The sequence below is a fragment of the Squalius cephalus genome, assembly GCF_949319135.1.
Source record: "Squalius cephalus genome assembly, chromosome: 23".
Classification (NCBI taxonomy): domain Eukaryota; kingdom Metazoa; phylum Chordata; class Actinopteri; order Cypriniformes; family Leuciscidae; genus Squalius; species Squalius cephalus.
In genome coordinates this window covers 6,824,842-6,838,080 of record NC_137144.1, presented here as the reverse complement: position 1 = coordinate 6,838,080, position 13,239 = coordinate 6,824,842, and the positions used below count along the sequence as shown (strand labels likewise).

Sequence of the window (13,239 nt, the reverse complement as noted above, 5' to 3'; positions counted from 1 at the left end):
AAAAATAAAAAAAGGTGTAGTGTAACTATAGCTTATAGTTGATTGATCAGGATTTAGCAATGAATTGTCTTCTAAAGTTACATCATAGGCCTTTTTTAATTTTGAAACAGTTCATACATGCACGATTAAACATGATCTGAAATTCAGAAATTCAAATTATTTGAATTTATACTTCATTTTTAACATTAATATGGGATTTCCTTCAGAAAGTTTAAGATTTAAGTTCCTTCAATCTTAACCCATTGGTGCTGCTCATGTTTTTATGCACTATTTTGAATTTTTAGTGACTATTATGGTTCTAAATCATATTTATGCAGTAGTTATAATCCATTTATTACCTGTTAACCATTTTTGAGCATCAACCTGAAAATGACATTTTCAACTTAGACTGTAGTAAATCTTGGAGCACAGACCAAGTTTAGTCTCTTTTTAAAGGCAGGTTTTTTGTTTTAAGCAAAAATTTTAAATGAAATTTTTTGGGGGAATATATATTTTCCAAAACACATTTTACTTCAAAACCGGGAGAAATTCAAAGCCATAAATCTAAACAGGTTGTGTTCCAAACCTGTGGTTGAGATCTCAGAAAATGAGCTTTCAGTAAGATTTTGTTGGGCGCAGTACCAAATGCTTCCACTAAATGAAATTAGTTTCCCATTCATTTCAAATGCACTTTTAACCTTTTCAAATCATGTCGATGTTTTGTGTGCGTGCGTGTGTGTGTGTGTGTTCAAATAGCAAGTGCCAAAACCATTACCAAGTTTTAATCCATTCTGAAGAAGTAAAAATTCTAAAAAAACAAAACGTAAAATTGTTTGGTCAGAAATGACTGAAGAGCACCAGAGGGTTAAGTCTTTTTTATGACAGTGGCGCTAGTTCCTACTAGTATTTAGTCCATTGTTTTTTGCTAATAGCAATCACTGTAGTAGCTCTGGTCTTCTAGCGAAAACACGCAATGATTTTGCGTAAGGGGTACTAGAGATTTCTTTGCTAAAGTATGGCTGTCTCTGTTCGTCTGGCTCATGAATAAATAAATACTTTAACATGATAAAGCTGAAATAATAAAGCTAACTGAAGTGTTTGCCATTTTCCTTTAGGCTGCACATCAGTTTCCATACAATCCAAATAAATCCATGGACAGCTACATATGAGATCTAACAAAAATAAGTGTTTCCCTTGACTGCAAAAAATAACCTTTCATGCTAAATGCATTTTACACGTGGGTCCCTTTTCATAAAAGCAAAGGAGCAAACACACTTCATTTTACGCAGATGAAATCCAGTCATTTCAGTTTAATTTTTCGTAAGGACAAAACATTTTTCCCCACACAGATTTGGCATGGGAAGTTTTCCTGGAAATTCGCAGTGTTGACCATCAGAAATCTGCTTGGTTTGAAAGTGACTTCTGTGTGAGTGCTGATTTGCTGAAGTTTTGCTAAAGTGGCCGCGACTTCATAAACCGTAATGTTACATGTGTCTCAGCTGATGCATGAGAGGAAATGATGCGCAGACAGAGAGTGTGTTCAGTTGTGGAGTGTTTCTCTCATTTTGCTGGTGATTTTGTCCCGCAGCTCACAGTGTCTGATCAGATCTCTGACCTCAAGAGGAAGTGAACTACTCCACACCGTCAGCACTGAATCCTCAGCTGAGACCATCACAAACACACGGGACAGGTTACAAACATTCATCATGTGATCAGAGGAAATAATATGGAAGGAAAATCGTCACCTTGGATTTATAAGGTTCTATCTGACATTTTTGTCAAAATTGAGTTATTCACATATTCTTAGTCTGTGACAACTTATTTACATTATGTGATGTTTTTTATTTGTTTTGTGTACATTTTGGGACTTTTTATTTAGAAAACAAAAAATGGATTGCAAAAAACTTTGAAGCTCAGTATCACAAAACTGCTCAGAATACAGACAGAACCTTATGGGCCCTATTTAAGCGATCAAAGCTCATGGTCTAAAGCGCACTGAGGGCGTCCGAATCCACTTTTGTGAATATCACTATGCGGCACAGCCAGCGCATGGTGTTTTTAGACCTGCACACCCATGGGCGAACACATGGGCGCAAATGCATTTGCTATTTAAACAACGTGGCGCAGGGCGTGAAAATGAAAACTGCGTCGGGCTGAAACTAGCAAAAAACGCTTGAGTTGCACCTGGCGCTGCATTGCACCGGATGCACGATAGGGCCTGTAATTTCCAAGGTGGCGAAATGTCCTTGTTCTTTTAAGATAAAAAGATCTTGATATAAAGAATTCTAAGATTCTAAGGGTCAGCGCTAGTGTTTTTGCCACACAATTTGGTATTAAAATTATAAGTGGACTTACTTAAATATATATTAAACTAATTGTATTACTCATGGAATTAAAATAATGAAAATTAAATATTAATTAATAAAATAACTATTCAATAATTAAAATTTCCATATTTAAAATAAAATTCTTACCTAATTGCATTTTGATTTGGTCTTGTGGCATGCGTTGCCGTCTACCCAATACTAGAACAACACTCTTTCGGTTTAGGATGTCTGCACAAGAACATAAACATGTATGACATTAATTCTGAGTTAAAACAATTGCAGCTCAATTTAAAACCCACTAAAGCCCTTTAAACTGTATAGCAAACTGTATTCCTTGTGAAAAAGAAGTACACTTTCACATATTTTAAAAAGAGTACTTATTACAGACAAAAATCCTTTAAAAGAATGTAGTTAAGTGTGAAATGAACTGACACTTAAAGGACTAGTTCACCCCAAAATGAAAATTTCCTAATAATTTACTCACCCCAATGCCATCCAAGATATCCATGTCTTTCTTTCCTCAGTGGGAGAGAAATGATGTTTTTTGAGGAAAACATTTCTGGATTTTTCTTCTAACAATGGACTTGAGCTGATCAACAAACGGACAGGGAACTACGACATCACGTTGAACGGTCACGCTGGCGCCGGCAGAAGTACCGCCCCACGGTTTACAACGCGACCGTACATAGGAGGATAGTTCCAATAGTATTGTTTGCTATTATATACAGTGCTATGCATAAGTTTAGACACCCATGCTAAAGTTGACTAAAAAGAGGAATAAAAAATCATCTTATGGAAATTGAACTTAATGCCTTAATTAAAAAAATTAGGAAAAATCCAACCTTTAAGGACACCAATTTTCTTTGTGAATGAATAATGTATCGTAAATAAATAAATGTTCTTCCTTAAAATACAGGGTGCATAAGTTTGGGCACCCCTATGTTAAATTCCCATAGAGGCAGGCAGATTTTTATTTTTAAAGGCCAGTTACTTCATGGATCCAGGATACTATGCATCCTGATAAAGTTCCCTTGGCCTCTGGAATTAAAATAGCCCCACATCATCACATAGCCTTCACCATACCTAGAGATTGGCATGGTTTTATTTCAGTTAGCCTAATAGCTATGATCTTATGGAAAGTACCCCATGCCAATCTCTAGGTATGGTGAAGGCTATGTGATGATGTGGGGCTATTATAATTCCAAAGGCCAAGGGAACTTTATCAGGATGCATAGTATCCTGGATCCATGAAGTAACTGGCCTTTAAAAATAAAAATCTGCCTGCCTCTATGGGAATTTAACATAGGGGTGTCCAAACTTATGCACCCTGTATTTTAAGGAAGAACATTTATTTATTTACGATACAATATTCATTCACAAAGAAAATTGGTGTCCTTAAAGGTTGGATTTTTCCTAATTTTTTTAATTAAGGCATTAAGTTCAATTTCCAAAAGATGATTTTTTATTCCTCTTTTTAGTCAACTTTAGCATGGGTGTCTAAACTTATGCATAGCACTGTATATAGTAATAGTATTCAGTGAATATGAATAATATTCTGATGAATATTAATAGTAGTTCAAATAGTATTGCCGGCGCCGGCGTGACCTTTCAACATGATGATGTAGTTCCCTGTCCATTTGTTTATCAGCTCAATCTGAACTATTGAAGTTAAAAAGTCTATAAATTATAATTTTTTTTTTAAATGACCAATCGTTTCGCTAGATAACAACCTCTTCTTCAGCTGTGATCGCGTACAGCCCGTTTAAACACTTCAAAGACTTTTGAAACTGCATTGATTTGGACTTAAAAAACGATGGTAACCAATGAAGTCCATTGTTAGACGAAAAATCCAGAAATGTTTTCCTCAAAAAACATAATTTCTCTCCCACTGAGGAAAGATCTTGGATGGCATTGGGGTGAGTAAATTATAAGGAAATTTTCATTTTGAAAATTGTGAACTAATCCTTTAATTACTTGTCAATTGCAATTAAATTCAAATGTATTATAGTTTAAATTTATATTAACAGATATTAAGTGCTTAAGATCTGAACTTTAGTGTCCTTTATTGACCAACTTCAGCAGGACTTATGTGCATTTTTATGTAATTATTTCATAATTACTTCTATTGCCTTTGAAAGTGGACTCTCTTTTAAGTACACTTAAGTGGCCTTTTATTTCAGTAACATTATCCCTGCAAGTACAGCTTTTTTATATATATATATATATATATTTTTTTTTATATATATATTTGGAAAAAAAAATTGAATACAAAATATTTGAAGCACATCACAAGTGCACTTCTTTTTTTACAAGGGACGCCAAATTCTTTACCAACTAGTGACACTTTCTATGTAACTGGAGAGACAGGAACAGAAGGTGTACCTAGCATCACCGAGCCCATGCAGCGTATAGAGTCGCAGTGAGGGCTGAAGGTATGCAGTAGCTGACAGCTGGAGACTTCCACCAACAGCATGTGTCCTGTTTTAGTCCCAATCCACAGAGTACCACTGTGCTGGACCAACAGAGCTTTGACAATGGCCAAAGATGGCACCTTTTGTCTAGACTGGTCCTCATCCTGGGCTTTGGGCTTTTTGGTGGAACTTAATCTGTTGTGGATATAAATTGTAAGTTAGGAAGTCAAGTTAAACCTACTTTTAACATCTGTCTCAGGTGATCGGTTCACAAGGGGTCAACCGAGGCATGTTGCTGTTACAAAAGTACAAAAGGTTGGGAAAGTGTTGCTTCAAAACATACATTTACATTTTCATACATTGGCGTTTCATACAAAATGTGTATTTTCCTTTTAGTCACAAAACAACTTAACTTCACATGTGCTTCACATGATCAGTGTCAGTGCATGCTGAAATGAGGCAAATTATTGTATTGTAGTGCTATTCACTTGTGATCAGATCAGCTTAAATGGATAAACATCAGATGTAAAAGGAGTCAAAAGTGTGCTAATGAGTTATATGATCGTGTGTGCCACTTCACCCAAGTAGTTGCATGCAGTCGATGAGGTTCACCATCCTCCCATTCTTCTTATCCCAGACCTCCACAGTGTGGCTTCCTCTTTTACTCACGTACACATGTTTGTCCACCGCTAACCGTGATATACAAGCATCACTGCTGACTCGACCCAGCTGCCTAAACAAACAGATCAACATCTTTAAGAACTGAACAACATCACCAGAAATAAAAATCCATGGAAGTGGTCGCTAAACTGACATGTAAAGCGACCAGAAACCACTGTGTGTTTTTTTTAATGTCACATTTACGCAAATCCAATTTATCCATCCTAATTCTTACTAGACTAGACCTAAAAACTGAACCTAATGCTCACTGAGTTACACTGACAGGTGTAGTTGTGCTTGTTTTCAGAAGGTTAGGGGTACTTACAGGAGGAGCTGTTTGGGTTTGGTGTCTATGCTGCTATAGATGTTGTAATCCACTGAGAGGCAGATCACCCTGGTGCCACAGGCCGCCCACAGCGTTTTACGCTCCTGAGGGTGATTGGAGGGGCCGATACACATCAGAGGAGTGTTTACATCACCAACCTGGAGGGTCTTCACTGGACCTCCATTCTTTACCTAAAGTCAGAAAACATCACATATATCAGGCGTCTGACAAAGCGCTGTTTAGGGGTTTCTTACACTCATCAACGCTGGATTCATTGGATAAAAAAACAACAAAAACAGTAATATTATGAAATATTATTACAATTAATAAAAATATATATACCGGTAATATTTTTTTTAAATATCATTTATTCCTTTGATGGCAAACCTGAATTTTCAGCATCTCAAAATTTAATATCATCCATATATATTTTGTTAAAAACAATGTGGGAGATTTTTTTTTTGTATTTTGTTTTTTAACATTAAACAGTTTGAATCTACTAGACTAACTGTTGGGTAGAAATTATTGTTCTTCTGAAAAATAAAAACAATCATCCTTTCAATTAATTTCATAACATACATTTTTACATACACTACTGTCTTAAAGAAGTCTCTTTTGGTAACCAAGGCTGCATTTATTTTGATAAAAAAAAATGCAGAAAAAACTGTAACATTTTGAAATAGTATTACAACTAAAATAACTATTTATTATTAATATATTTAAAAATATAATTTATTCCTGTGATGGCAAACTGAATGTTCAGCAGACATTGCTCTAGTCTTCGGTGTCACGTGATCCTTCAAAAATCTGCTCAAGAAACGTATCTTATTATTATAAATGTTGAAAACAGTTTAACAGCTTAACATTTTTTAATTACATAATTTATCATTGATTAAAGAAGGCCTTCTCAGATGGTTCTCCAGTAAACCTGTACAACTGTATTATTCTATACAAATTGAAATGCTTAATTTTCATTATTTATAATTTTAATAATTAATACCTTCAAGACTGAATCTTCATAAATGACTAGTGTCCCATTTGCTGTCCCGACCAAAAGGTAATTCTTTAAGCACCTGAAAAATTGAAACATTATTCTCTCATCTTAAGGTACATCATCCAAGAAGTTATGCCACTTTTCACTCAGAAACTTGGATGTAATCACCTGTGCTGGTCAGTGTGAAAGTACAGTGACGTCACAGAGTCATTCACACTCTTCAGACAGTGCAGAACCTCTGCGTTTATAGTGTCCATGATGAAGAGTGAACCCGACTGTGTACCAGCGACTAACCAGTCATTGCATGACCCTGGAGCTCTGATGATCACCATGCAGAGGACAGGACTGCTGTCAATCTCCTAAAAGAGGGTGGGAACACTGTTAACTTGACTGTTAAATGGATTGACCACCCAAAAATAAAAATTATATTATTATGTTCTCCCCCTCATGTCAGTTTGACTTTCTTTAAAATGTGTTAAAGTATTTTATGTAACTCAACAGTTACAGTTCCCATTGGCTTCCACTGTATGGACAAAAAATACCATACAAAAGATACAAAACCAAAACTGTTTGGTTACCAACATTATTCAAAATATCTTCTCTTGTATTCTGCACAAGAAAGTCATACTGGTTTGGAACGACATGAGGGTGAGTAAATGATGATGGAATTTATTTTTGGGTGGATTATTGATAAGGATTGTGGGTGACATCTAACTTAAAACGATGATAAGTATTACATGTACTGTAGAACACCAAAATGAGGATGATAGAATCATATTTGTTTAGATAAAATATTATATAGCAAGAAAACTTAGTGTGTATTTAAAGTATAATTCATGCCATTTGTTGAGTTAACGGTGTTTTAAAGCTCTTTAGTACCTGGTTTAAGCTCCCCCCTGTCTCCAGATCCAGTGATGTCACACAGCCCATTTTCTGGCTACTACTGCCGCCCCCGATCCACACACGTGCATTTTTCCCTCCGTTTGCCCCTCCACCTGCACTGGAGACAGTGAAACACTCGCCTGGCAAACTCATCAGAGTCAGCTCTCGCATCAGACAAAGCATCTCTGCAGAACTCAGACGATCTAACACCTAAAACATTCACAGAGACGCTGAATTACTCACATGTTTGCACTGAACTCACATTATAATGAGCAGAGAAGTGGTTCTTTCTCAGGTGTAACCAGCTGTCTGACCTGAGTAGATGTAGGTCTGTCCTGAGGGTTTTCTCTCAAACATTCCCTCATCAAAGACTCAAACCCTGGCCACGGAGAACAGCCGTAATCTTTAACTGGATCTATATCAGTGATTATAGAGAGTTATTAATATTATTATATATTAACAATCAAATTAAAATGTTAGATTAATAATATTACATTACATTAGCATTCCCCCCACCCCTCAATCCCAGGAAGTGCTTTGCTCTCCCTCGTTCTGTGAATTGATCATTAATTCCTCAGGACTTTTAGGACTTTTAAGTGAAATGACAAAAACCCTGTTTACACCTGGTATTAAGATGCATTTTGGTCGATCTGATCACAAGTAGACGAGGGAGACACATTTCTGCTTTAATCCGTCTCTTTTTTTAACATTTAATTTAGTTTTCAACAATATTATTGATCTGCCTGCATTGACACTATTATATGAGAACTGAACTGAGCTGGACGATGACATCACGGTTTTCTTCAGAGCGGCTATATATATATGAACTAAACTTTTTTACAACAAAAATAAAACATCACATAACTTACTTAAGCTGGACTGTGACACTATATTCTTCTGGAAACAAACTTTGTTGCATTATTTTCCTGTTTTCTCTGTAAAGCTGCTTTGATTCAACCTGTATTGTAAAAAGCGCTATATAAATACAAGTGACTTGACATGACTTTCAACCACTTCTGTCCTGATTTCTTCAAGAGGATGGTCTATGGGCGGGTAAATGTATGGGTTTTTCAGATCTTTTGATCTAATGGACAAAATAAGCTTGTACAAATTACAAAAAAAGATAAGGAGAGCATCAGCTTTAGTTTCTGCTCTGACAGCAGCAAGACCAGCCGAACGCTGTGAGTGTGTGTTAGAAATCAGGAATGGTGAGAGAACATTGTGCTTGGTACATTTTTCATCTTCAAACCAAACTTGGGTCTCCAGCCGATAAAGTTTAAATCCTGTCTGGCTAGAGCCCTTCCCATAATGTTCACGTGTTAGGTCAGTAGGCGGAGAGAAGACGGTCTTTTGTGGCTGTTTGAACACATTCAATCACATGAGCTTTTACACTACTAAAACAATCCGGCTGAATGTGTTTTCAACGACCCCTGGACGTGGTCGAAAGTAGACAAGCTCAAAACGGTTTAGACCCCGTTTACACCTGTATTTAGCGTCGTCCACTTGTAATCCGATCAACCAAAATGCATCTTAATACCAGGTGTAAACAGGGCCAAAGAAATTACATATTTTCATAGACAAAATGGACAGAAAATAGAGTAAATCCTCTCCATTTCTGTTCACAGAACTCTATACACATAATACATGCTGTTTGTGTGACACAACAAGGTATGCACACTTGCCTATTAAGGTATACATGTTTTTTTTATATATATATATACAAAACTTTGACAAATTTTACATTACACAATCATGTTTAGACTCGTTGTGTTCAGCACAATGCCTAGGTTAATCGGGAATTGGTTTGAAAGTGAATTGTGTATAGGAAAAACCTTAAAGACACTGTTCTTATGGTGAACTTTAAACTAAACAAATAACTCTCACGCCAGAGGGAGTTTTTCAGTACTCCATGTTCAAGGCAGTTTAAATGGAATCCAGCTCCTTTCTTCCCACGCAACGCAGCCCAGCACAATCAATGGAAGACGTCGCCTCTTTACACATTAGTGTGATTTGTTTCATCATGTTTCCAAGTGGAATGTAAATATCGGAACGTTAATATATATTTGATGATTTGCCTGCCACTTGGCTTGAACTGAGGTGCTAGAGATCTGTCACACCACATTAAAGAGCATCAAAACCATGTTTGTTGTTTAAAGCCACACTAAGTAGAAATTGTGTTTTTGTCAAACAGCGACCCCTAGAGTCGCTGTGGAATACTTGCACTGTCGTAAATATATTATAGTATAACGTTTTTACATGATTGCAGCTAAATCACAAGTAAATAGTCTATAGTCTAGGCCTACTGTATAATTTAATTTGTGTTGTTTTTATTGGAATGTAAGCATTACAAAATGCCAGATAACATCAATAAAGTTAAATGTACGTCGCATTATTTCATAACATTGGCCGTTATGATGTCATTAGACATGATTATTGCAATTTATCATAATAGTTTGCAAATTGTGCTCGTTTACACTATTAACAACCTCTACGTTAGGCTTATTTATGTCCTGATTATGTGAGATATTGAAAACTGTTCTCATGATAATCGCAAGAATCAACAGCGTCGTCTGATATCCCTCAGGACTACGTGATAAATACAGCTCACAACACCTGAGTTCAGCTGCCAAACTAATTCGTGAGGCATAGCTATCTGATTTGTCAAAACGATTCCATTTACACCTGGTCACATAAATGTGTTTTTGCGAAACGGATTTAAATCCGATCTTCAATTCCCGCGCTGTATGCAGATTTAATGGAGTGCACGTCACCGAAAGCAACAGAGATGAGCTGCATTTTATAGACCATCAGCTTCAAAATCAAAGACCGCAATAAGAGAGAGCAGTAACAGCCCTGGTAAGATCATTTCGTTTCTTTACTTTTAATGATGAAGATTGTGTGTTAAGCGTCTGCGACTTACTTTCACTTTGATTTGCGATAGTTTGCACGTTGGCTTATGAATAGATGCTCAGCTTCTCATTTGCGGTGATGCGTGTTCCAGTAGCGTCATCATATCTGGATATAACATATAGCCTATAACACGCTCTCAGACGTTTTTTTTTTTTTTTTAGCATTTTTGGGAGGAGTACAATTTGCATATGTGGTTTCAACAACCAGATGCATTTACACTTGTCCAGTTTCGTCTGGAATGCGTCTCAGATCTCCTCCTGAAGTGGTTTGAGGGATCGGATTCAAATCCGTCTCAAATGCGCTTCGGAGGGCATTTACACCTGGACTTTTCATGATCGGATAGCTATCCGATCTGAGAAAACGCATGAAGTGGCCAGGTGTAAACAGCCCCATGACAAAAACATACGCACGAAAGCCGAAAACAAACGCTGGTTGGCCTCTCACGTCCAAATTTGAGGAAGTGGTGGGGGAAGTGACGTATGCTGTAAAGCAGTCGAATTTTGTAGTTCTTTTTGTGCTCTGGTTACTACCCGAACCCCGAAGTTACATAGTGCCAGTAAAAGCGATACAGACCCCGTCAGGCTATGGCAGACGTGTCATTCAACCTATTGTAAGTCGATGTACCATCACAAGGATCTTGGACATATATTATGAAGGTTGAAAAGTTACATAGTGTCGCTTTAAATATAGTTATAAAATTGTCAGAATTTGAAAGCTGAGACTTTGTTTCATATCAAAAGTAACAGCACAAAGCTTATAGCAATTTATCGGATGTGAGGTGCGCTACAAATGTTTAGTGAAGTTTTGTTCACACATCAAATGAAAACAGTATAGACTAAAATATTCTTGGGATTTGAGAATCAATATCTATACATCAAAATGAGAATTGATTAAAACCGAGAGATTAATATCCAGCATGTTACCTGGTAGTTTTCCTTGCACAGCAACCTCATCAAACTCACTGGGAAACTTCATCCCATCAGATATCCGCTCGCCGTAGGTCAAAAGGTCATACAGGAGCAGACCGAACGAAAATACATCTGCCTGGACATTATAGATGACGTTACCTCGGGCGACCTCGGGAGCTCTAAAACCTGGAAGTGTTTAAGATCCACATTAGAATATATAAAAGTAAAAATCCTGTTTTTTTTTCTGTTTAAATTGCTGTTTTATAGAGTATTATGGGAAAGTAAGAGGGACCTGGTGTCCCTTCTGAGCTGCGGACGCCCATACTGCAGCAGTACTGTGCTATCCCGTAGTCTGTGATTTTAGCGATGAACTCAGCGTCCGTCTTCAGGTTGAACAACAGAACGTTGTGTGGCTTCAGATCTCGGTAGATAATCATTGAAGAGTGCAAATATCTGTTTGGATACAAAACGTATCACAGATGCTGCTCTAAAGCTTACACTTGTTTTACACCAGTGATCTCAAACTCAATTCCTGGAGGGCCACAGCTCTGCACAGTTTAGCTCCAACCAGCTCCAACTCACACCTGCAAGGAAGTTTCTAGTAATCCTGAAGACCTTGATTAGCTGGATCAGGTGTGTTTGATTAGGGTTGGAGCAAAACTGGCCCTCCAGGAATTGAGTTTGAGATCACTGTTTTACACCCTGAACATTTCATTAAAGGTGACTAAGTTTTTGTGTGTTGTGTAGATGGGGTACCCACCTGAGACCATCTGCCACATGCAGTGCTATCCTGTGCTGTAGTTTGCGGCTGAGACTGCCATTTTCACGCTCAAACAGCGAGTCCAGAGAGCCACATGGGGCGAGTTCCATCACGAGAATGTGCGGGTTACAACCAGCGGCCAAAAGCCCCACCAGACTGGGGTGACACAGTCGGCCAAGTACTGCCAGTTCCTGGGGACAAACCATTTTCAAGAAAATACACCAACAATGTACTGGTATTAGGACACAACTTGTACAGCTTGCTTATGTCCCAACCAGGTGCAAGCTAAAACTTGCTTGGTTTCTTTTTCTATCACATATCTTACCTGTCGTACCAGCCGATGAACATAAAGTGCAGAAGCATGTTTATTAAAAATCTTCACAGCAACTTCTTCGTTCTTGTACACAGCTTTATATACAGACCCGAAACCGCCATCCCCTTCAAAAACAAAAACAAAACAAAACACTGTTAGTTTCTAATTGCATTACTTTCTTTCTTGACAATCACAATGAGTCCTACAGACTTTACTTTTCGTGTCTCTGGGTTTATTTATGTACTCACCCAACAGATACTCTTTAGAGAGCTCCATCTCCAGCTGCTCTGGGTCCAGTATGGTGCTGGGAAGCTGGTCGCTCAGTACCAGGTCCGGTGAGATCTGAGAGATGGGCAGAGTACAGCTGGGGTCTTCTGGGTTCACCAGCAAACCATCTTACAGACAAGCAACCAGTCAGGATAGCACAGGTGGCATTTGCACCATTTTTATACAGCAGGTTATCAATGTTTCAGAATTTGAACAGAATGGACAGAGACCTGCGCTGATGTTAGAGAGTAGATCTTCCAGCAGCATCTTCTGGCAGTTTTGTCCATCGCTAAAGCTGTACAGAGCCCATTTCTTAAGCAGTGTCTCCCCAGTGCCATGGACGTCAGTGGCGAGAAGGCCTGGAAACCATTCCTCCAGCAGAGAGTCAATGTGATCCACCACCTGCCCAAACAACACACGACCTGCATAGGACAGAGACTTCAACATTGTTGTCACCATCATCGTCATCAACACCATCATCATCACCATCACATCATTACAAC

General features: G+C 37.8%; 1 protein-coding gene across 1 annotated transcript in view; it reads right to left on the bottom strand.

Annotated features, from left to right (window-relative positions):
- Positions 1 to 195: 195 nt before the first annotated feature.
- The window catches only part of lrrk2 (leucine-rich repeat kinase 2), an 82,365-nt gene continuing 69,321 nt past the window's right edge, over positions 196 to 13,239 (bottom strand). The window contains exons 37-51 of the mRNA XM_079860177.1: positions 12,967 to 13,158; positions 12,718 to 12,864; positions 12,482 to 12,594; positions 12,157 to 12,347; positions 11,689 to 11,849; positions 11,412 to 11,582; positions 7,893 to 7,993; positions 7,576 to 7,788; positions 6,865 to 7,055; positions 6,703 to 6,775; positions 5,703 to 5,893; positions 5,298 to 5,450; positions 4,689 to 4,912; positions 2,454 to 2,534; positions 196 to 1,641 (exon numbers count right to left, since the gene is read on the bottom strand). Of these exons, the coding sequence (XP_079716303.1) occupies positions 1,520 to 1,641; positions 2,454 to 2,534; positions 4,689 to 4,912; positions 5,298 to 5,450; positions 5,703 to 5,893; positions 6,703 to 6,775; positions 6,865 to 7,055; positions 7,576 to 7,788; positions 7,893 to 7,993; positions 11,412 to 11,582; positions 11,689 to 11,849; positions 12,157 to 12,347; positions 12,482 to 12,594; positions 12,718 to 12,864; positions 12,967 to 13,158 (2,324 nt within the window). The 3' untranslated portion in view covers positions 196 to 1,519. The remainder of the gene's footprint in view (positions 1,642 to 2,453; positions 2,535 to 4,688; positions 4,913 to 5,297; positions 5,451 to 5,702; positions 5,894 to 6,702; positions 6,776 to 6,864; positions 7,056 to 7,575; positions 7,789 to 7,892; positions 7,994 to 11,411; positions 11,583 to 11,688; positions 11,850 to 12,156; positions 12,348 to 12,481; positions 12,595 to 12,717; positions 12,865 to 12,966; positions 13,159 to 13,239) is intronic.